Source organism: Triturus cristatus, chromosome 10, assembly GCF_964204655.1.
Source record: "Triturus cristatus chromosome 10, aTriCri1.1, whole genome shotgun sequence".
NCBI classification, from domain to species: domain Eukaryota; kingdom Metazoa; phylum Chordata; class Amphibia; order Caudata; family Salamandridae; genus Triturus; species Triturus cristatus.
In genome coordinates, this window is record NC_140593.1 from 493,654,086 (window position 1) to 493,678,803 (window position 24,718).

Consider the following 24,718-nt stretch of genomic DNA (forward strand, 5'->3'; position numbering starts at 1 on the left):
AAGGAACAGGACAAGGAATGCATCCCATCGACCACCTGACCCCTGTCCTGCTCTTGTCCATCAAGAACGTCCTTCTGTCAACAATTGCTGCCGTCCCACCAAAATGCTCATGAACTATTCTCTTCCTACAGGTGTCTGCTCCTCCAGCCTCAGATTTCTTATATCCGATCTCTCTTCAAAAATAAGAAAAACTACTCAATAGACCCAGACATCTGGCAGGCTATTTTTTATCGTTACAACAAAAAAATGATGGACGGAATGCTGACAATGCAGACATTCTCCCCCAGTCAAGAGATCTGGGTTAAATCCATCGTTCTTTTGCCCACTACGCCACCCCAGTTCAGACATGGCCATATGCAAATCAGTCTTGACCCTGTGCCTCATGGGAACAGTCCAGCCCGAACTGCCAAGCCATGTCTTCCCTGGACCGGAATCAAGCATCCTAGGACCGGTTTCTGGCTATCAGCCGTCATCAGCCAGGATAGCTTGACTCCAGTGGCGTAGTGAGCACGGGTCCCACGTCTGGGAATACCCATCCCACTTAGGGCGAAAAGCGTTACAACAAACAAATGATGGACGGAATGCCGACAATGCAGACATTCTCCCCCAGTCAAGAGATCTGGGTTAAATCAATCGTTCTTTTGCCCACTACGCCACCCCAGTTCAGACATGGCCATATGCAAATCAGTCTTGACCCTGTGCCTCATGGGACCAGTCCGATGGATTTAACCCAGATCTCTTGACTGGGGGAGAATGTCTGCATTGTCAGCATTCCGTCCATCATTTGTTTGTTGTAACGCTTTTCGCCCTAAGTGGGATGGGTATGCCCAGACGTGGGTCCCGTGCTCACTACGCCTCTGGAGTCAAGCTATCCTGGCTGATGAAGGGTGATAGCCAGAAACCGGTCCTAGGATGCTTGATTCCGGTCCAGGGAAGACATGGCTTGGCAGTTCGGGCTGGACTGTTCCCATGAGGCACAGGGTCAAGACTGATTTGCATATGGCCATGTCTGAACTGGGGTGGCGTAGTGGGCAAAAGAACGATGGATTTAACCCAGATCTCTTGACTGGGGGAGAATGTCTGCATTGTCAGCATTCCGTCCATCATTTGTTTGTTGTAAAGCCTATTTTTTATAGCCTGTTTTTAAGAAAACTGATTGAAAGATCTGTTTCACTCTGACCTTAAACTTCTTTGACAAAAAAAACACTATTTCCAGACCGTTTAACTAGTTTTTGCCCTGTACAGGCAAATAGTGTACTTTGATCTCCATTTGGGTTGTCCAGAGGAGAAGTTTGATAATAATAGGAGTTGGTGTGGTTGTTTAAAGCTGGTTCTGTGTGCTTCCTTTGACACTGTCCACCACAGCTCTTTTCTGCTAAGGCTACGAGAATGACATCCAAGGAGCTACACATGAATGAATCTTGTCTTGCCTTTCCAACAGATCATGCATCGTCTTATTGCCCTTTCATGTCTCCTTCAGTTAGGACTGACTTCAGCATATCTCAAAGCTTGATCATTTCCTCACTTCTCATCACTGCATACTTCATGCTGCTATATGGTTTCATAAAGCACTTTGCTTTATGCTCTGCAAGTTGGCAGAATATAAAGCAGCCATCAAATTGTAAAATCATTGTTTTACAATCCGAAGACAGCATATCTTAAGGCCCCTAGTGATCTATTCAAATTGATCAATCTATTATCCACACCACCTGCCCCCAGCATATAACGAACGTACGCAGGACTTTTGTGACAGTATGGCAAAATATTTTCACGCTAAAATTCTTGAGATCTATTCTTCTTTGGACAGTCTTAGCTGAACTCTCCATTACTGCCCAAAAGATTCATTCCTCACTCTTTAGTTCTCTCCATACTAAGAAGAGGGATGCCCATCTGTCTGCCTTACTCCCTCTATCACATGAATAGACTGACCAGCTTCCAGGGGCGATCAAATCAGGCTCCCCACTGGAACCTTGTTACTCGAAGCTGATTAAGTTGGGAAGGGATATTATCATTCCCCATCTAACATGAAATCTCAATCTGGTAATTTCCTCTGGATGTTACCCTCTTAGCTGCAAAACAGCGGTTGTTAAGCCTCTGCTTAAGAAATCCAACCGGGATCCATTTGAATTTAAAAAAACATTTCTTTACGTACCTATTTGGAACAACAGCATCTGCTGGATTCCTCTCAGTGTGGATTCAAGAGTTGCTATGGGTCTGAGACTGCTTTAATATCTGCAGTCAACAACATTCGCTTTTGTTGGACCTATCTGCGGCTTTTGATACCATCTCCCCGACAAGGCTGACTGACTTCAGGAAATTGGGGTGACAGGCTCTGCCTCGGAGCTCTTGTCCTCATTCCTGACAGATAGGTCACTGAGAGTACAGAGGAATCAATTTTACTCTGACCCCACATCCACCTTCTGTGGAGTTCCACAGGGCTCCTCTCTGAGCCCTACCCTATTTAACATATATGTCTCTCCGTTGGCTAAGTTGATTAGATCCTTTGGGATGGAGACATTATCCTATGCTGATGATACACAAATAATTGTGTCAATTTTTTATTTTTTTATTTGGAAAGTTTAATATAGTGCAAACATGACCACTGAGGGTATCGGAGCGCTTTACAGTTTATGCATCAAGAAGGTTACAAGCAACAAATCAACATCTATGGCCCCAGAGTCCAATGGAGAAGCCTGACTGAGGCAGAAATGTCTTCATCAAGAGCCCTTTGACTTCTTTTTTGAAGAGGGCAGTGGAAGGGTTAACCCTGACTTCGGGGGGAAGGGAGTTCCAGATCCTCGGAGCCGTACCAGAGAAGGCTCGATTGTAGGTCTTTTTTTTCTTAAATATTTGTGGTTTGAGCAATAGGGTGCTGGTGCTTCTGGAGGCTCTCGAACCACATGAGAGCTCAAGCCTCTGAGCGAGGTAAAGTGGGGTCTTGAAGTGGATGGCTTTGTGTGCCATGCATGCAATTTTTAACTCTATCCGAGCTTCATATGGAAGCCAGTTCAGGGCCAGCAAGTCCGGAGAAATATGGTTCTATTTTTAGTGCCAGTTATGAGCCTAGCAGCCGAATTGAGGGCAACCCTAAGAGGAGCCATCTTCACTCTGGGCAAGCCGCACAGCGTTGCTCTACCGTAGTCCAGCTTTGAGATCACTAATGCTTGCACTGTAACCTTTAGGTCATGAGCAGGGAGCTAGGGTTTGAGCTTTCTTAGAATGCTGAGTTGGAAGTTCGCTCCTTTGGTGAGGGAACTAATGTGCTTCTGCATGTTCAGACTTTTGACTCATATAAAACCCAGAGAGAATGCCGAATCAATGAGGTGAAGTCTACAATTAAGAGCAGTAAGCTGATTCAACCATTGGTCCATGACCTGAGATTGTTTGAGGGGTGAGATTAGGAGGAATTACGTTTGTAGAATATTAAGCTTCAGGTGGTTAAGTGTCAGCCAGCTTTGTGTTTCCAGCAGGACTGACTTGAGGAACTGAATGTCTTAGTGAGGAGGCGGTCTTCAGGTATAGTTGGGTATCATCCACATACATGTGATAGTGAATGGTGGATGATTTCAGAATTTCTCTCATAGGCTCCAAGAACATTTTAAAGAGCATGGGGCGAGCGCTGAACCCTGGAGAACCCCCAGAGTGACCGGTGCAGGATGGGACAGGGATTGGTTCAACTTTGAAGCTTTAAAATCTTTTTCTGAAGGAACAAAGAGAACCAGTTTAGTACAGGCCCAGACAGCTCCATCCTGTGTTCCAGGAGGCCATTTAGGTTATCATGATGCTGATGAAAGGTCAAAAAGGATCAATACTCATGACTCATTATGGTCCAACATTCTTAGCGCATCATCGCCAATGTGCGTTCGCGCAGACTCTGTACTATGGCCCGGGCGGAATCCAGATTGGCATTGTTCCAGGAGTTGGAAATGGTCGATGTGGTTACAGAGTTGGGCGAGCACACATTTCTCCAGGAGCTTTGCCAAGGTGGGGATGTTAGAGATTGGGCGAAAGTTATGAAGGTCCAAGGAATCAGCAGATGGTTTCTTCAGAATCTGGGTAACTTGACCCGATTTTAGGCAATCCGGAACAGCACCTTGTCGAAGTGATGCATTGAAGATCGTACTCCAGAGTGTGTGTTAGGAGGATCTAACTTCCGGGGAAAGGTTCGATGGCAGCGGGTCGTTGTAGTGATTGGAAGGTTTCAAAGTCGAAAGCATTTTGCGTATGGTGCATTCATCCAAGATTTGGAACCGACACCAGGATGCATTGTTTTTGGGGAGGTAGGGCAATGCAGGGTCAGTGATGTCACACCCTGGGGGACAGAGGGTGTTCAGTGGACTGATCGACAGGTGATCAAGGGCAGAACGCAATTAGGTTACAATCTTAATAGTCTTATCCGTGAAGAAATCGGCGAATTCTTCACAGTTGGACAATGTCCCTTGACCCAGTGACGAAAGATTAGGAAGACTCTTAGCGTGGGACTTGATGAGTTCAAACTGTTTTTTTGGGACGTTTTTTTGCTTGCACTAGTTGAGTTCTGAAAAAGGTGGCCTTCGAGCATCTGATCCCTTTATTGTATATGCTTCTCAGGGATCTCAATTGTTCGAGATGTTCAAGGGAGGGATGGGATCTCCACAGCCTTTGCGCAAGTCTTAGATTTCTTCTTTCGGAATTAAGACTATCATTGAACCACGGTTTGGAGGACATTCTTTTAAGCTGTAGTGGTGCAACCGAGTCTAGTACCTTAAGCATTGAGTAGTTATAGTGGTCCGTAAGGTCGTGGACATCCTACATGTTCAAGTGAGAGGGCAGGGTGTTATCACAGAGAGCAGTCAGATCTTGCGAGTTGATGTTCCGTAGACATCTTTTCAACTGTTTTGGGTTCTTAGGCTGGGATCTATGTGCTCAACCGATTCCAGAATGAGGAAGGTGATGCAATAATGATCTGTCCAATCACATGGGAGGGTCGACTCCAGGAGGATGGAGTTGGGCTTACCAATGACAAGGTCTAAGGTAGCTCCTTTGATATGAGGAGGGCTGTCGCAGATTTGGATTAGGTTGAGGTTTAGTAGGAAGGATTTAAGGCTATTGACCACCACATCATTTGCATCTTTCCAGTGGAGTTTGAAGTCTCCCAGAAAGATCCAAGTGTCTTACTAATCCGTATTGGCCGAGATAATGTCCATGATCTGTTCTGTGAAGGGAAGGTTGCATGTGTGATTGTTGCAACCAGTCACTTCAATGCATAGGTAGTCACAGGACGGCAGGAGGTCGGCATGTAGTACTTTCACTGTTAGATTGCTACGATGTAAACATGGGATGCCTCCACCATGACCACTAGTTCTGTCCAGCCTAATGATATCAAAGTTTGGGGGCATTAAATGTCCAGGATGGGAGCAGCTGAGTCATTTAGCCAGGTGTCTGTCAGCATTACAAGGTCAAGATCCTGGGCAAGGATAAGGTCGGCAATGTCCCCAGCATGTTTAACTGCCGATCTACAGTTTAGGAGCACACATTTGAGCCTTATGTTGGTATTGTGGGAGCAGGTAGAGTGGTGGTGACTCTTGTCATGTTGTTCTCATTTAGAGTTCTAGTGTTTGGCCTCGGTTCCCTGATGGTATCAATGGGGATGGGTTCAATTTGTTGTAAGTTTGATATGGTGGAGGGATGTGCCGGAGCATAAGAAAGTATGAGAGACTGAATATCCCTATCAGACGGGGAGGCTCTACATCTAGAGGGGCAAGAAGGGTCGTTAGGGTGTTGAGTGGAGGCCCAACTATGGTGTGTGTGTGTGGGTGAAGTGGGATGGGGACCGCCGAGTATGGGGAGAGCCCAGTGCACCCTCTAGCTGGGAGCGAGCGGAGATGGTGGTTGTTCATAATGGGGCAACTAAGTCTAGAGTTAGCTGACAATTCCTTTGTGAGGCTATGTACCTCTGCCTTAAGTTGTAGGCAGAGTGAAAGCCCCGCCTGATCTGCCTACCCTATAAAGATTTGAATCCATCCCTGAATTGGCTTCAAGTTATCACGGCCCAGCCTCTTGTCTTTTAGCCTTAGTCTGGCTTACCTACACCTCCTTCTAGCTTCATAGGTTCGGTCTCTTAAACTGTGTGACTGAAATTGCTAAATATTCAATTTTCTCAGTTATTTGCACACTCCCTTCCAGAAGTAGCTGTTTCAATTTGGTGTTGTACATATGAAGTATCCCAAGCAAATCCTGGTCCTGTGATAAAGTCACTACCATTTGCTGTGCTTCATCAATCGGCAAGTGATGAGGCGTGAAACTGCTCACACCCGCGGGACAAAACAAGCTCCAGAGGCTTCCTGTACCTGCAACTAGACCTGTCTGAACCCTACCGTCCTTGCTTGAGTGAGTTCCTGACCCCCTCACTCCCCCAATAGAGATGCCCCTCAGGTCCTGGACCTTGGTGTGACCTCCATTGAACTCCTCTCCAAAGAAAAGGAGAAATCCTGAAGTTTTGGGCTCTTCGCGAACAGGCCTTTCCACGCCAAGATTTTGCCACCCGTCTACAGTAAGTTCCGGTGAACCCGCCTCTTCGCGCAACGCCGGCGATGCCTGACAGTGCAGAATCTGCACTTCGTGCTACAGCTTGTGGTGAGAGTCAGTACAAAGCTCAACAAAACGCAGCAGTCGTCTATAATGGGTAACAGAATTTTCGTGCAACATCGACCATCCACGACACATTTCCTGTGGCCCCTTCCACCGCAAATGGAGCTCTTCGTGCTGGACTTTGAAGGTAACTCTTTCAGCGGGACTAACCTAGTCCCTGTATCCATTCTGCGCCCCATCGCAGTCTGCCTGAACTTGTGACTTTCACCCCGTCTCGCAAGACCAGATAACCGCGACTGGCGCGTTGTACTTTTAGGCGATTTACCTACTTGAAATATTTTAAAGTGCATATCTCTGGTTCTACTGATAAGACTTTTGTCGTTGTGATGTAAAATAATTTATTAATATTACTCTATTTTTCCACATTGGTGTGGGATTTTTTTGTGTTGTGTTTTTACTTTATTTCGGTTTGTGTGGTGCATAAATACTTAACACATTACTTCTAAGTTAAGCCTGACTGCCTTTGAGCTAAGCTACCAGAGGGATAAGCACAGGATAATTTAGGACTTTTTGTGGTTCACCATGCAGGGGATAGTGGATGTTGCTTGAATAAAGCAATGCCCCCTTGTAACCAACCTTCCAGTTAATAACAGAGTATATAACTTGGTAAAGGTGGAGTAGATGTATGATCGATGGTGTTCACCACGCTAAAACACTTATTTAACAGAATGTCTTCTTAACGCTATGATTTATGCTAATTGCTGAGATTAACTATTTCTCGACTTCAAATTCATTATATCCAGATTATATCACATATAAAACTTCTAAACATCAAAAGGTGTAGCGAAATTGTATGTTGCAGAAACTGTTTTTATAGGTGAAAGTGTCTGACGAAATATATAACGTTGACATAGTTGTAATATTTCTCAATTGAAGTGAGAGAAGAGATGTCTTCTTATTTTCTGCTGTTGGACCCTTGCAGTGCTGAGCCCCTACTGCCCCATACCTGTGCCCCTCGCCCCAATGGGCTCTGACTTTATACTGTGAGTTTGAGGACTATTCTGTGGCATTCCACTCTATTAACATGTCCAGCTTGTGGACAAAACTACTCTAACGGCGTATCCAAAGAGTTATTAATGCAATCATAAGTGAGCTTTACTCTAACTCTGAGGGTCAGGATCAGACAAGGTAGTGCAATGGCATCCTTACTTTGTAATCTGTCATCTAAGTGATGACACAATGGGAGAGATTTCATCTGGTTTTTTTCGGTTGTAAGATCCTAGCAGTGTTGAGCCACTACCGCCCCCATACCCTCTTCTCTCCCTTTCCCCAATGGGATGTGGCTTTATCCTGTGAGTTTGTGGACTATTCTGTGGCATTCTACTCAGTTGTCTGATTAGGCAGTATACTGATGACTGGGTGTCAACTCTGATAAAAATGAATGTAATGTGTTTTGACAAGAATGACAAATGAAAGCCTTGGTGTGAATGAATTATATAGTGATTGTATAATTTTGCGACAATACTAAACTAAAAATCTAATTGGAGAAAATGTGTTAATCAGATGAAATCTGGTATTTCCACCCTGTAATTACTGATTCCATAAGTATTTGTAATTTCAGGATGCAGATTTTGTCCTAAGTGGTCAACTGAGTAATTAGTAATTGCTACAAGAATCTGTAAAACTAAACCTGATTCCCATAGTAATTTTTTATTTTTCTGCTGATTGGCAACATGAAAAACACTTGCTTTTAGTTAGTTAACTGTTGATGGGACTTCCTGATTCAGTGTACTTGGATATTGCACTTCATTCTTTTTAAATAAGCAAGTTGTTTATTGTCCTGATAAACTAAAATAATCAGCAATAAAAATGAATGAGAAACAAATTGATTAAAAAAAGAATAGTATAGAGTAATAAAATTCTAGGCACAAAGCAACTGTAGCATTGTTGGCACGTGCATGACTAGAATAGAATTCATTTTTTCTAAACAAGTGGGGAACATATAAAACGCTACATGTTTCATAAAACTAAAGAAACTATATCTTACAAAACGACTGCAGAAAATGTTCGTAATAAAAAAGGTTTTGCCGCCCACTCAGACCTCATTTTACATGCTACAAAGGTGCTATGTTAGATTGTGATTGTTACACTTGAAGTGCAACCCTAGGAGACCACGTCCCCACTGACGCCCATTGTTAGCTCAAGAATCTCGGTGGGTGTCGGGTTGTATTGCTCCTTGTGGCTTCCTTCCCTACAGTCTTTATCGTGGGATTGGACAGTAGTCTTTTCCAACGCTCCCAGTGCCACTTTTAAAACTGTAATTACTCAGCAAATAATCTGCACGTCCTGGCCCATGACACTTGCAGTAGTTGCCTCCCTGATTGTTCAAACCATCAAACTCAACAAGCAAGGCCTACGGAGATCAGTCCTTGGGCTGTATAAGTTAAGGCACACATACATTATATGAAAACATCTTTCACTCTTATAGTTGTAGCCCGTACAGCATTTGCATAGTGATTCGCTTTGGAATCTGAATCACATAAATTATGTTCTTGGCTCTACTTTCAGATTCATAGTTACATATTTCTGCGCTTTAGGTGAGTTGTAGGAGGGAAGCGACAGATCCTCTCTTTTCAGCTCGAAAAACTCTTCCAAGTTCTCCATGAGTCATCTTCTTTGCTATTTTCCTGAAAGAAAGTTATAGTGCTGTCCCAGAGCTTCTTAAGATTAATCTCATCAAGAAATCATATGAGATTCTTAATGCCATTTGAGGAGTACATTTTCTGATTGGCACATAACGTTCTCCATAGCACATTCTTAAGCATGCCTTCTGTGGTACTTTTCAGTCTAAAGCAGTATTTGATTAAAATTTGGTCAGCCTGTCTGGCACAGTTATTAATGCAAAATTCCACCTTAATGGCAGTCCAGGGTGTAGTTTGGGATACTGAAGATGGATCTGATGGCATTTGACAGTATAATCTCCAGAACTTTGTGTAGTTTGTCGCCATACATGGATGAATCATACAAGACCTGACGTGAAGAACATGGATCTAAAAACTTCCATTATGGACTCACCCTTTGGACCTCCGAGCTTAAGATATAGTTGACAGAGTTGGTATTGCAAAACACTAGCTCTGTTTAGCATGGCTTTATGCTGCATTATATGGGTCATGTTTCCATCTCGCCAAACCCATAGGTACTGGGACGTGTTAACTACTTCAATTTTCTCCCTGTCAATTGTCCATTTGTACCACCCTGTAGTTGCTCCAAAAGAGATCATCATGTTTTTTTGTGCGTTTCACTTTAGGTCGTTTTTAATGATGTAACTATTTAGGCAAGCCAAAGATTGCTTCATTCTAATGTGGGCCTCAGTACACAGCACCCTTGAATGAGCACACTTGGGCTATCTTAACCTCTCTAACCATGCCTCAGCAGAGGTAAAAGAAAATATACTTGTAATATTGCCCAGTAGAAAATTAGTCTTCATCTTTGAGAATGCTTGGGAAGAGGCTTCACCACAAATTATGCCATCTGAAAGAGACACGTTAGTGATAGATTCCTTACCTTAGAATATCCCCAGGCGTCAGACTGGATCTGGAAAGTTTTGCTAGCAGTACCCCTGCGCGTCACTAGGTGGTGTCGTGCAGCTCCGCGTCCGTCACTGGCATCGTAAGCGCCGAGGTGACGTCACGGAGACTACTTAGGCGCCACCAATGCGCTTTGATGTCTGTTCTTTCTTTTTCCGCGCCAGAAAGCGCAGATCCAGTTAGAGCACTACCTTAGTCACTTTTTGACTACCCATTTTGAGACATTTGTCTCCTGTACCATTTTGGTTTCCTTGGTGCACGTAGGGATGCCTGGATTTAAGTCTTGTGGGGCCTGCCGTCGCAATATGTCGGTGGCAGACCCCCACGATGTCTGCCTCTACTGCCTGGAGACAGACCACGACTCCCGGTCCTGTCTGGACTGTCGGGCCATGGCCCCGAAGGACTTGAGGGAGCGGCACCGGAAGCTGCTGGAGGTCCGGCACTCGTTCAGGCGCTGTTGCCGGTCCAGGGGCCGTTCCAGGGAACGCTCGCGGGGCCACAGTCGTTGCTCCTCGGGCTCCAAGTCTTCACCCTCGGATTCGGGTAAGAGACGACACAAAAAAAAGTCGAAGAAGCGTGTTCGCTCTCCGACGTCCCACCGTCGGTCCTCGAATGCGGACGAGGGGGATGGGGGCTTTGCCCTGCGGTTCCTTCGGAGCTAGAGAGTCCCGCGGCCTACCCACCTTACCCGGGTCTGTCGGCGACTCACGCACAGGTGCAAGAATTTCTTGCTACCGACCGCCTTTTTAGGCCTCGGGCTCCCGCCGGCGTGCCCTCGGGCCCCGCGGTCCCGTGTCAGGATCCTGTTGGGTTGCCGGCGGATCCAGCTTCGGCGCCACAGGATCCTGCGCCGTTGGCTCCGGCCACGGCGCCACATGGTCCATCGCTGCCGGCACAGGCCCCAGCGCCACCCTCAGCTCCGCCTCCGCGCCGCAGTGGGTGCCATTTGTCCCGCCCTTGCCCAGGTTCCAGGACAATTTTGTTCCTACCTGGGATCCGCATTGGGACACGGTGCTGGCTCGGCCCCAGCCGGCGCCGTTCTCGGCACCATTCCCGACACCGTTTGTTCCTTCTCTGGTTCCTGCTCTACTGCCGCGGTTTGTACCACACGCGGCGGAGGTGGACGACGACTGGGAGGGGTCCGAGGACCCTCTTGCCCGTCAGTGTGACTCCGAGCAGGCCTGGGTGGACGACTTGGAGGATGCCGGCGACCTCGACGTCTCCTCTGACCCGGGGTTTGCCTCTCCCCCTCCTACCATGGAGGAGGGCGCCTCCTACACGATGGTGTTCCGTCGGGCAGCTGAGGTCCTCAACCTTGATCTCCCTACTGTGGCCCTCATAACTAATCTCCTCACTGAGGTGCTCCAGACGGCGTCCACTTCGTCGGAACCCCTGCTACCATTTAACGATGCCCTCACTGACGTCTTGCTGGGCACTTGGTTGCGGCTGGCCACAGGGGCCCCTGTGGATAAGAATGTCACCAGGTGTCATCGCCCAGCGCCTGGTGACCCCACTTTTCTGACCACTCATCCTATGCCTGAGAGCCTGGTCATCCAAGCCTCAACCTCACTGAATGCCTTTCCCACTGCTCCGCCGGATAAGGACTGAGAAGATGGAGCAGTTCGGTAAGCGGTTGTTCTCTTCGGCCAGCTTGGGGCTGCGATCGGTGAACACTGCATGCCTATTAAGCCGCTATTCCCACGCGGTGTGGGATACAGCTGCACAGGTGTTGCCACAGTGTCCTGAAGAGACCCAAGCTGTGTTGTCCCAAGCTGTTGCCGAGGGTAAGGATGCAGCTAAGTTTGCCATTCGGTGTGATTTGGACACCGCAGACTCACTAGGTAGAGCGATTTCTATGACTGGCGCTTCATCGCCACGCCTGGTTGAGATCTACCGGGTTCTCGCCAGATGTCCAAAGCTCACTCATGCACATGCCCGTTGATGGCACTCGCCTGTTTGGCGATAAGGCCGACAGTGCACTGTAGCGTTTTAAGGCCTCGCGGGCCACGGCCAAGTCCTTGGGTCTTTCCACGAAAAGCCCAGCCACTCCTGGGTTTCGTTCCTTTCGTGCCCACGGAAGGGGTGCCCAGGCACGTTCTTTCAGCAAGCCTGTGTAGAACCAGCCTCAGCGCACACGCGGTTTCCGCAGGGGCGGTTCTGGGAATCAGCATGGGGGTCAGTCCACCTCCGCCCCCGCTGCTTCTGCCTCCAAACCTTCCTAATCCGTGCTTTGTGGGGCACCCCATGGCAGTGGATGTTGCAGATCAGACGTTACACCCTTCCCTTTTAGTCCACCCTTCCAGCCATGCCGCCTCAGTTCCACCGCCTGTCGGGGGAACACTTGACCCTTTCACCGGCAGGAAGTCATGGCCCTCTTGGCCAAGGGGGGCGTCAAGTGTGTTCCTGGGCCAGAAGTAGGGAGTGGTTGTTATTCCCACTACTTTCTGGTCCCCAAGAAGGACAAAGGGGGTCTGCGTCCCATCTTGGACCTCCGGAACGTCAACCGCTTCCTTCGGAAGGAGAAGTTCAAAATGCTGACTCTGGCTCAGGTCTCAGCTGCCCTCGACCCTGGAGACTGGATGGTAGCGTTGGACTTGCAGGACGCATATTTTCACATCCCCGTCCTGCCGGCCCACCGGCGTTACCTGCGGTACACGGTAGGCCAGGAGCATTTTCAGTTTGCCGTGCTCCCCTTCGGCCTTACCAGCGCCTCTCGGGTGTTTACGAAGGTGATGGCGGTGGTCGCAGCTCACCTGCGCAGGTCAGGGGTGTCAGTCTTCCCTTACCTCGACGACTGGTTGCTGAAGGCGGGCTCGCCCCAGGCAGTCGTCAACCACCTTCAGACTACGGCCGACCTCCTGAATTTTCTGGGGTTCTCCATCAACCTGCCGAAGTCGCACCTGAGTCCCTCTCAGAAGCTCCCCTTCATCGGAGAGGTTCTGGATTCGATGCTGTTTCGGGTTTATCCTCCCGAGCAGCGAGTCTGGGATATTCAAGCTATGATTCTGATTTTTCAGCCTCTATCCCAGGTTTCAGTCAGGATGACCCTCCGAATCCTGGGCCTGATTGCATCCTGCTGGTGCCACATGCCATATCCGGGCTCTGCAGTGGGACCTGAAGTTCCAGTGGGCGCAGCATCAGGGCAACCTGTCCTATCATGTCCAGATCTCGGGGGCACTGCACGACAATTGCAGTGGTGGCTCACGAATCGCGATTGGGTCAGTGGTAGATCCCTCTCCCTTCCCTAACCGGAGCACACAGTGGTGACGGATGCGTCCCTCCTGGGACTGGGTGGCCACATGGGAGAGGCAGAGATCAGAGGCCTCTGGTCTCCGGCGGAGTTCCGACTCCATATCAAACTTTTGGAGCTTCGGGCAATCCGATTTGCACTGAAGGCATTGCTTCCCTCTGTCCGGGGAAGTGTGGTGCAGGTGTTCACGGACAACACCACCGCCATGTGGTATTGCAACAAACAGGGCGGGTCCTGGACCCTATGTCGGGAGGCTCTGCGCCTCTGGACATAGCTGGAACATCAAGGCATCACCTGGGTGATTCAACACCTGGCAGGTTCTCTAAACGCCAGGGCGGACGAACTCAGCCGCCGGTGCTTGATGGATCACAAATGGCGTCTGAACTCGGACATGGTGCAAGGTCTCTTTCAGCCGTGGGGAGAGCCTTGGTTAGATCTATTTTGAAGAGAACGTGCAACGTCATCAGTTCTGCGCGTTGGAATTTCCAAGGCGGCACTCGCTCGGCGACGCTTTTTGTCGCGAGTGGAGTTGCGGTCTGTTGTACGCCTTTCCGCCTATACAACTTCTGCCCAGAGTGCTGAAGAAGATTCGGCGCGACTGGGCCCAAGTCATCCCTGTGGCTCCGGATAGGGCACGAAGATAGTGGTATCCCGAGCTACTCAGAATGGCGATCGACCCCCTGATCTGACTGCCTCTTCGGGAGGATCTTCTGTCGCAGCAGCAGGGGACGGTCCTCCACCCGAACCTGTCCTGCCTCCACCTCCATGCGTGGAGATTGAGCGGCGACAGTTGACAGCTTTCGATCTTCCTCCCGAAGTCTGTGATGTCATTCTGGCAGCCAGGCGTCCCTCCACTAAAACTGTATACGCCTGCAGGTGGAACAAGTTTGTGGCATGGTGCACAGCTAGGGCTGTGGATCCCCTTTCTGCCCCTCTTTCCGAAGTCCTCCTGTTCCTTCTTTCTTTGGCCCGGCAGGGCTCTGCTCTGGGCACTATCAAAGGTTATCTTTCGGCCATCTCTGCCTTTTTATGGCTTCCAGATCAGCCTTCTCTTTTTAAGTCCCTGATAACCGTTTCCTAAAAGACATTATGCACATGTTTCCTCCCGTGCCGTTCATAATGCCTCAATGGGACTTAAACCTTGTCTTGACATATCTGATGTGCACTCCCTTCGAGCCCCTTCATACTTGTCCCTTGCGTCTTCTCACTCTCAAGATGGCTTTCCTGGTAGCTATCACCTCTGCCAGAAGAGTGAGCTCCAGGCTCTTTCTTCCAAACCTCCTTTCCTTTCTGTTCATCCGGACAAGGTGGTTTTAAGGACCCGTCCTTCTTTTTTGCCAAAGGTTGTCACGCCCTTCCACATCGGGCAGACCATCACTTTGCCCACCTTCTTTCCACCTCCGCATCCTTCGAAAGAGGAAGAGAGGCTCCACCGTCTGGATCCAAAACATGCGCTCTCGTTCTACCTGCAGCGCACACAACAGTTCCGGGTGGATGGCCAGCTCTTTGTTGGCTACGTGGGCGCCAAAAGAGGTTGGGCTGTGCACAAGCAGACCATCTCTCGGTGGGTCGTTCTCTGCATCAAGGCCTGTTACTCGTTGGCTAAGAAGGAGCCTCCTGTGGGGCTGCGTGCCCATTCTACCAGGGCGACGGCAGCCACTACTGCTTTGGGACGCGGTGTCCCCTTGCAGGACATTTGTCAGGCAGCTACGTGGGCCTCACTTCACACGTTTACGACGCATTACTGCCTTGATAGTCCGGTCCGGAGAGACAGCTTCTTTGGCCGTTCTCTTCTCTGTGACTTTCTGGTGTAATCTATTCACAGACCCGCCACCGGGGTTGGTATTGCTGGGGTATCTATTCTAAGGTAAGGAATCTATCACTAACATGTCTCTTTCAGATGCACAAGTTACTACTTGTGTAACGATATATCTGTAAGAGACATTAGTTAGTGATAGATTCCAGACCGTCCCACCCATCCTCCCCGTTCTGCAGACGGATTTCTAGGGTTAAGGTCATCCCTTTCAGGGCCCTAGTTTCTTGGCACCAGTGGTCAGTTTCTTGCATGGCTCTGCGTTCCTGGCACGGAAAGTCGTGTACAGAACTGACGTCAGTGCGCATGTTGGCGCTTAAGTAGTCTCCATGACGTCATCTCGGCGCTTACGACACCAGCGACGGACGCAGAGCCGCACAACGCCACCTACTGACGTGCAGGGGGACTGCTAGCAAAACTTTCCGGATCCAGTCTGACGCCTGGGGATATTCTAAGGTAAGGAATCTATCACTAACTAATATCTCTTACAGATATATCGTTACACAAGTAGTAACTTGTGCTTCATTTCCAGTAAGAGAGCGCAGTTGTCATTCTGGGGGTACAAGTGATAAGATGTCTGAACTCAAGACTGACCTTAAACTCAGAATCCTGAAAGAGATTGTGTCATGTCTGATTGAGGTTCTTTGTTCGTGGTCAACTTAGGTTAGCCCTTCATAAGAACACTGCAGCTTGAGGTTTAGTATTTGTGGCTCTCAGTCTCCCCTTTCCACAAGTTCCCCTTACCTCCACTCCTTTTGACAATCCAAATTACCTTATTAGACATGTATATTTGAAGATGTTCCTTGTGTTATGAGTCATAGAATAGTTTCCATTGGCAGACATTCATCATGGGGTCTACTACGGCTCTTTTGCAGCAGTGGACAAGAAGGCAAGAGGGTCTGCATACAATCCACAAACTTAACCTTTCCAATCTCTTATTACAGAAAATGACTCGTTCAATAAGGTCATGTTGGCTCAAAACCTGCCAGTTCGTAAACTAGGTGACTGGCTGTGTTTGATGCCCCTTATGATGGCTGTTTTAATTGTCCTGATTGGGGTCCTTAAATGACACAATTGAGGTGTGGTGCTAAGGTGATTTGCTGTTTAGACACTGTTCTTCTCCCTTTTGTCCTTAGTTCTCTTCCAGAGCTTTCATCTGGTACATGGTCATTGTTGCTCCATTTTTGTTCCAGCACTTTGTGCTTTTATTCTTACCTCATGGACTGGTTGGTAAGAGCTTACTCTTAGCATGCTGTGGCATATTCCCAAGGCATAGAAAAATAAATTGAGTTCAGTCTGATTATCTCATTCAACAAGGTAAAATCCCTTTTATCCATCATCAAAGAGACTTATTGAATGAAGCCATTCGAAATGCTGCTTCTGGGTGGTCCATTCTTATACCAGAACAGAATTATAGCCATGCCGGTGACCGTTTACTATATCGGTTGCTACACACTTACCGCAGTGTAGTTGTTTTTTTTAAGGCACTCCACATGTTGTCCACATACATGAAAGTTGGTAATTTAGCTGGGGCTTCATCTGACGTATCACAGGGTCTTGTAATGGGACTCCCCAGCATCTATTAATTTATGTACCAAGCAAGCAAAGAAAGAGCTGAAGTGGTGGTATAATTGGTGTCCTCTTTCTCTCTCCATAACAGAGCAATCTTTCACCCCTTCCGGGAAGGAGAGTGGTGGCTTTTAGGGGCACACTACTGCATTGTTTTATAAGAACAAGCAGGAGGATACTTCATTTTTTTCAGTTAAATCTTGCAACGGAAGTATTTTAATGGCGTGTAGACAATAACACTGCAGGAATATTCATCTCTGAGGTGAACAGACTTTGCAGGCCAACACATGCATCTCATAAATGTGTACTCTATCAATGGGTGACGCCTCTCTGTCCCATAGGTGGTGAGCTTTGTCTGTATATGAGCATAGGGTCAACCAGAAGCTGTCACTTCTTCCTTCTGTGGAGAATAGAGAAACCAACTGTTGTGACATTGCGGTATTTGACTGGGTAGGCATAGCATACGCATTCTACGGACCCCCTCAAGTTAATGCTGTATTTGACAATGTCACATTAGTGCAGGGCAATGCCGGTGGTACAGTATCTGCCCTATGAGCTCAGATTTTCAAGCTGATCCTACCTTCTCGTCATCTTCCTTTTCCATGTAGTATTTTGCCCCCTCCTCTGTGATCCATCACTGAGCAAAACATCTTGAAAGAACTTGCAGTATGCTCCAAGAAAGTAAACGGTATTCAGGTAACCAGAATCTGCTCACCAGGTGTCAGTATATGGGCAAGTAAGTGACTTTGCCTTTGCATTGGTGGGTAACCAGATGCTTTGTTCTCTGTAAACCCTTTTCCTTTGTTTTGCATTGTGCCAGATATCACATACAGGTCAAGTTCTGCCGGTCCAGGTTAGCAGTTATTGGCACCTGAAGAAGGTTTCTTTTTTAAATTACATTTTGTGGGACCCCCTGCCCCCCATTCAAACCTATTTGTCGAGGCAGACTTTTACATTGCCTTGATATTAAAAAATCCAAGTATTAAACTCTGCGGGTCTTCTTCAGATCTCCAGTGTAAATGCCCCGAGTCACTATTCCTTGTTGGTTTTATGAGACGCGTTACAAACCTGTTGAATGTTTGTTTTTTTGATATACGATACCGGACTGTCTAATGCTTGTTTTTGTGCTACCACAATACATGTTTGCCCAATGTTTGTTTTTGCTGTCCCCAATGCAAGTTTGTTTAATCTGTGTTTGGTGCTCAATATAAGCTTTTTTAATGTTGTTTGCTATATACAAGACAAGTCTATTTAATGTTAGCTAAATGTTTGTGTAGTATGTAATGCAAGCCTCTTTTTAGTATTGGCTTGTGCTGTATTACCAGCAGTTATTAAACTTTTTACTTTGCTAGACCCTCACTGAATCACTACTGGAAGCCGGGAACCGTGGCTTAAGTTATTTCTGTGATTTGAACTTCGAACAAAAAAATTACAAAAACACACAGGAACAGGTATACATCAAAGAACTATACTAATTTTGCAATATTTGATTTTATCCACAAACTGAAAGTACAAACGTCGAAATTTGAAGTTTAGTACTAAGGGTGGAGCTTTTCAAAATGTAGTTTTATTTCCAAGTGATGCAGCAATATACTAGTCTCTGGCGTATCACTTTTTGTGCTCCTATTGCTTGCTGTCTGTACATACCAGTGTTTTAATTGAGTTAACCAGTTATCCACACTAGATTCAGTTTGCTCTACCTGTGTTGCTCCACCAAAAAATGCTAAGGAAAACAAGTTCTTTTTTATCTTTCAATTTCTTCACATTTACAGAACATTTTAAAGTTTTCAATTTTACATAGATATATATCCATACATATATATGTGTATGTATGTATATATATATTATCTACTGGCGGTCGCCAGTAGATAGTTATAGTTAGGACCGTGTTTCCATAGGAAATCCGCAACATTCTATTTGGAATAACTTTGGCGCCGGTTGACGAATCCTCGCGAAATTTTCAAAATAGGTGGGGCGCTCCGCTCCGCTCCTACCCTGAAAGTCTCGGGAGGGATTCGTCAAGCGGGGGCTGAGAAAAAAGGGGGTTTCCAAAACGCGTTTTCCCCATGCAATTTTCCATAGGGACCTTTAGTCCAAGGTACAGCCCGAACGGCTGAACAGAATTACTTGAAATTTGGCAGAGAGGTAGTCCTAAGCTCGTGGAAGTGCCTTTTGCAGGTCTGGTGTCAATATGTTCAGTAGTTCCTGAGAAAATCAAAAGTAAATATATATATATATATGCTGTTAATGGCTTTAATTCATAAGAAGAATGGTGATTTAGCTAATACGTGCTCCAATTTCCTCATTCCTAGGCACGGGGACTGGACCTCTCTCGAGTAAGGACCTGCGTGGTAGTGGCCGAAGAAAGACCCCGGATAGCTCTCACGCAATCCTTCTCCAAGCTGTTTAAAGATCTGGGCTTACATCCAAGGGCTGTTAGCACATCGTTCGGCTGCAGAGTCAACTTGGCTATTTGTTTGCAGGTAAGGTTATCAGAATTTTTATTAGAAAACAACGCACACTGAACAAATGTGAAAATGTTTATATTCTAAAAGCATAGTAAAATTTGTTATGTATTCGAGGTTGCATAACACACCAGACTGGGTACCAAGTTATTCAGTCTTCATGAGAAGTCAAGGTAACTAGTCTGTGGTAGAAGCTAGAAAGACCACTAGTTCATCACATTAGGGAATGGGTTAAGAGTCACATAAGATCATGATTTTAACTATCTTCAAAAGCAAAAAAAGGGTCTTCTGTGGTGGAACGCCAGTGGAGCGGATCCCTCAACCTATATAATCTGCCTCATCGCTGTTTCTTACTACAAGGAGTTGATTTTGAGCTGCTTTTTGGGAAAGATTGACAGTTAAATGACCCTGTGTAATGGATTTTTATGAAGAAGTTAATAAAGATAATCCATTTGCTGTTGTGAATAAGTTACCGGACGTTTAGGGTTCACATGGTCAGGTCATCGAAGTACAGCATCTTTATAAGGAAATGTTGCAACATTTGCAGTTTGTTGAATATTTTTGTAAAGTCTCAAGTATTCACCTAGCCTTTAAAGAAGCAAAGAATATTGATTCGAATGTGTTAATCTGCCTACTGAGTAGAAATGTCTCTCTGCACAAAGTAGTCTGGAAGCATTGGAAAAATCATTGCGTAGCAGTAGATAAGCTACAGACCGATACGAAGAGCTCTAAGAGGATTCTGTAGATGTTGTTTTGTTGAATAATAAGTTAGAGGTAGTCTAATCCTTACAACTGGTGCTTTTGTAGCCAATTGTTTAGTCGTGTATTGGCCTAGAACCTGCCATTAGTATACATAGTTATATTGATGAGTAACTACGCTCACCAGTAGCCAACATTATTTTGAATTCCACAAAGGTATGATGTAGCTTACTGATGCAAACACAAGGGGATGATGGACGGGGCGCTGACACTTTTCAGACACTCACCCCCAGTCACTATTAGATCTGGGTTGAATCCATCATCGTTCTTTAGCTCACTTCGCCACCCCAGTTCACACCCAGACATAAATATTCAAATCAGTCTTAACACTGGTCTCATGGGAAGAGACCAGCCCGAACTGCCAAGCCAGGACTTCTCTGGACTGGAAACAAGCATCCTGGGACCAGTTTCGGGGTAACACCCCTCATCAGCCAGGCTAGCTTGAATCCAGTGCAAAGTGAGCAAGGGACCCACATATGGGCATACCCTGACAACTTGTGAACAGTGCAAACACAAGAGGATGATGGAAGGAGCTCTGAAACTTTTCAGACACTCACCCCCAGTTACTATTAGATTTGGGTTGAATCCATCATCGTTCTTTAGCTCACTTTGCCACCCCAGTTCAGATCCAGTCATATTCAAATCAGTTTTGACCCTGTTCTTAGAAAAAAGAAAGTGCCCCACTATACAGTTAACTACATTTTGGCACTTATTAAAATAACGTGTGCACCCCTGTGCTGAATTGTAGGGTAACATGCAACTTGCTTCCCAAGTATCTCGCAGACTGCGCAAGGAATGTGTTATTAGTTTATCTTCACCAGCTTGAGATGTATTTGGAAGGAAACTAAAATCTAACCACAAGTACACAACAGTTGTTCACAGGTATAAAGGAGCAGAGACTGTATGGTGCAGACCTCTTCAAAACTCAGGAGGTCAGAAATAGAAAAGCCAGAGATGCAGTGACTAGATTGGATTCTGAAGATCAAAAACAGTAGATGAGCACAAAAAACTGAGCAGCCCTAAACAAGGTATTCTCTGTATTTACCTGGTGCCAGAAGAAATCATGACTTACATACTTCTGCAGAAGGCACTGAAAACTGCAGGAGGGTTAGCGCTTCATAAATCCAGTGCTATCACCAGGTAAGCCAAATGGTATATGGTCATCGCTGGGTGACAGATGATGATGATACTGCTTAGAAGGAAATAGTCTCTAGTTGTGGCACCTCTTGAGCCAACAATTATTAGTCGTCTCCCAGTCTGGTCAGCCCAGCACATAAAAAGAATCTGATCCGTGGCAGAATATCGGAAACACAAATATTGTGTGGACAGAATATTGTGTCAAAAATATTGAGGACAAGAATATTGAGTAGATAAGTGCAAATAGGTAAGTATAAATTTACTATTACGTACCTTGAAGATATATATATATATATATATATAATATATATATATATATATTGTCAAGGCATGTATATGTGGAGATGTATGTAGTAAAAATTACCCATAGAAAATGACCTTCACATTACTCTTGTCTTCAATATTTTTGAAACCATATTCTGTCCCACGATATATGTGTTTCAGATATTTTGGTCAAATATAAAAAAATCACTGTTGTGGAGATCATACTTTGGTGGTGTTGGTACAGGTTGAGGAGTAGGACTTGGCCTGATCCACTTGACTCCTGCAATTGCATAAATGGAAATAGTCCTATCCAGCCTCACTCAGTACCTGTCAGACCCTGGCACGGATGGTCCCATTTCAGTGTGTCCGTGATGGGAGACTTTTATGCCTAAGGAGCTCCAATTTCATTGAATACTTCACGAAGTGTGGGAAAGGTTTGGCTTTTTTTGAAGTTGATTTATTTGTGTTTGGTCAGCAAATCGCCACATTCAAATCACCGTAGTATACGTACACTTTGGTAACCACACACCACACAGCACAATCCAATCCCTCCCCATATCCGTTTATGACTGCTGATCGTGGATAAAAGATAGCCCTCGTGAGCAAAAGCCTAGCCCTAAAATCTCGTTGCAACAATAGACTGTAATGATACTGTGTCCTATTGTGACATCATGATCAGTCTTTCCTTAAATCAGTTCTAAGTTATACATCAAAGCTTTTGTATATGGATCTTTCTATTACGGAGAGGATATCATATATGGGCACGATGGTACCTGCCCTCTGGTTACCTAATCATGTTCAGATATTCTGAAAACTTATATTATCTACCCTGAATGCTCTTGAGACACCACATCTCACTCATCTTGCAGTGGAAACAGAAGTGATGCACACTGTACTATTTTCATAAAGAAAATGTGCAGGTATGTCTTGGAATCCCAAGTTCTCAGTTGCTAAATGGCTGTCTGTACTTAAACCAAAAGGCGTTAGATCCTGTTGCTCACTGGAAACCGTAGATGGTTTCAAATTGTATTTGAAAGGATCCAAATACAAGATGCTGTCTAACACAGTATAGTTGTGTAAAGGGCTTGTTGGTGTGGTCATTTGGTTTTGTTACATATGCCTGACTGACATCACAAAGTGACTCTCAATACAAAGATGCTCCATCCATGATGTTCAGTTGTTAGTATACTGACCAAGAAAATGTATAATCTGCACATTTTTTTCATTACACTTTCCTTTCTCTTTTCCTTTTTTATTCTTTTACGAATTGAATTATATTCTCCCCATCTCTTCTCTTACAATAATGTAACGATGATGGAAATTGATAGCTTATTAATGCCAATACACTTGTTTATCTAACTTTATGCTATATGCTGAGAATGTGTTATTTCTTGACATATGTGTGAAACTTATTAGAGGTTGTTTGTAAATCAAAAATTAAATATGAATCAACAGCTAAGCAGTGCAGGCAGGCGTCACTGAACGACAATGTTTGTGGACTGAAGAGAGACTGATTGTCAAGTTAAATGGAGGAGGTTGTTCAGCCCTCCATCTCGAAAGAGCTCGAACAGGAAACACTTAACTTCCTCTTGGGAGACAGCAGCTTGTACAGACCATAGATTTTCTTTGTACAGGAAGATTGTGTGATGAATGGTGGAAGCAAACCCTGTACTCACATGGGACAAGAGAAGGCTGGCTGCATGCCAAAGGAAATGCTGCAGCAAGTACATTCTTAAGTGATTACAAGAAGAGCATAATCACTCTACCTAAGGAAAGCAACTTGTTCCCCTGGAGTTAAACAAGTGACAACATGGATGGAGAATGGTGGTTCACTCTGGAGCAGCAGGAAAAAAAATCTAAGGGTTTTGGAATGTAGCTCAAAAAGCAAATTAAAGAGTGGAGTCCAGTGAGCATAGATTAAAAGCATGAACTGGAGATGCTAAACATCAGGAAAAATTCAGGCTACAAATAGTTATCAAGGATTAACACAATAGGTTGTAGTAAACACAATTTGGCCTCACTTTGATTTCAAAGCTGGTGTCTAAGCTAGGTAGCATCAGATTAGCAACCTGTTCTCAGTTGTACATAATAGGAGTCAAACAAACAGTGTAGCAGGAGATTCCGACTCGGACATAAACCCAGACATAACAACTAGAAGACTGTACCAGGGAACACAGAGTTCATCTTATCAAAAAACAGCATGCAAACATCTAGCAAACCCCGAAAAGAAGCAGAACACATGAAGTAGAGTCAAAGTTGGGGATGGAAGTCCTTCTGATTAATCATAAAAAGCACTAGTATTGGCTGGATAAAAACATCAAGGATTCACCAGCAAACAAACGATCTTTCACAAATAACTGATATTTACACAAAACATACACTTTGGAAATCAGTGGACTAAAGTTTATGAATTACTGGCCCATGCCTGGAGTGTGGGCATCCTAAACCCATCCCTAGGAGAAATTGATATCAAACTTGTTTCGCATGGTAACCTAAAGTGGTTTGGTTTGCAGAAGAGATCTGACTCTAAGCACTCTGAAAAATGTATTTAGCAAAGTATTGCTGAGTGATAAGATGACACACTGTAAAACCTTTCATGAGAGACCTCTGGTGAAAGGACTATAACTAGTCTAAAGTTGATAATGTCATTGGACCTAAAAATACATTTGAAGCAGTGGGTTTGTAAGTTTGCTGTGCTTTCAAGTAAATCCCTATCAACTGTTCAAACAATATGTTTTGATGAGTGTAATATTATTGCAGTATTTATTTTCTGTGTAGTTACCACCATCCCCAGCCTTGGCATTTGTTGGTCAAATCACAATCTTTGTGCCTGTCGTAGGAACCCATTCACCACATGTGAATGGCAACAATTGATCTCTTCCCTCATATAGGCTTCATTCTGATAGAGAATTGTATCTGCAGGTTCTTCACCTTTTGATTATTCTCCAGACTGGATCTTGAAACTGTTGAGCTGTACCTTTGTGCACCGGTAGGTGGTGCATTGATTCTCCACACCAATTCCGGTCCCCTCCGGAAATTACGTGCTGGCCTATATAGGTGCCACTCCTGCATGCTGATGTCAGTTCTTTTCTTTCAATGACGCCAGATGTGGATACTGAGCTACCTCTTGTCTCTTTGAGACTGTTTTTTTCATCCAAATTCTTACAGTGTACAAGGGAAATATGACCTCCCAAAATCCTGTAAGGACTGTTGTAAACAAATGTCAGTGACAGATCCTCATCAGTTTGTCTGTGTTGGAGCCACAATTCTAAGGCCCGCAGTGACTATGCGTTGATGAACCCAA

General features: G+C 45.5%; 1 protein-coding gene across 18 annotated transcripts in view; it reads left to right on the forward strand.

Annotated features, from left to right (window-relative positions):
- DIP2C (DIP2 acetate--CoA ligase C (putative)) overlaps nucleotides 1-24,718 on the forward strand; it is a 1,028,010-nt gene that overhangs the window by 956,860 nt on the left and 46,432 nt on the right. For all 18 annotated transcript variants that reach the window (XM_085631929.1, XM_085631931.1, XM_085631933.1 and 15 more), the window contains one exon: nucleotides 19,102-19,272. In XM_085631929.1, the coding sequence (XP_085488055.1) occupies nucleotides 19,102-19,272 (171 nt within the window). The remainder of the gene's footprint in view (nucleotides 1-19,101; nucleotides 19,273-24,718) is intronic.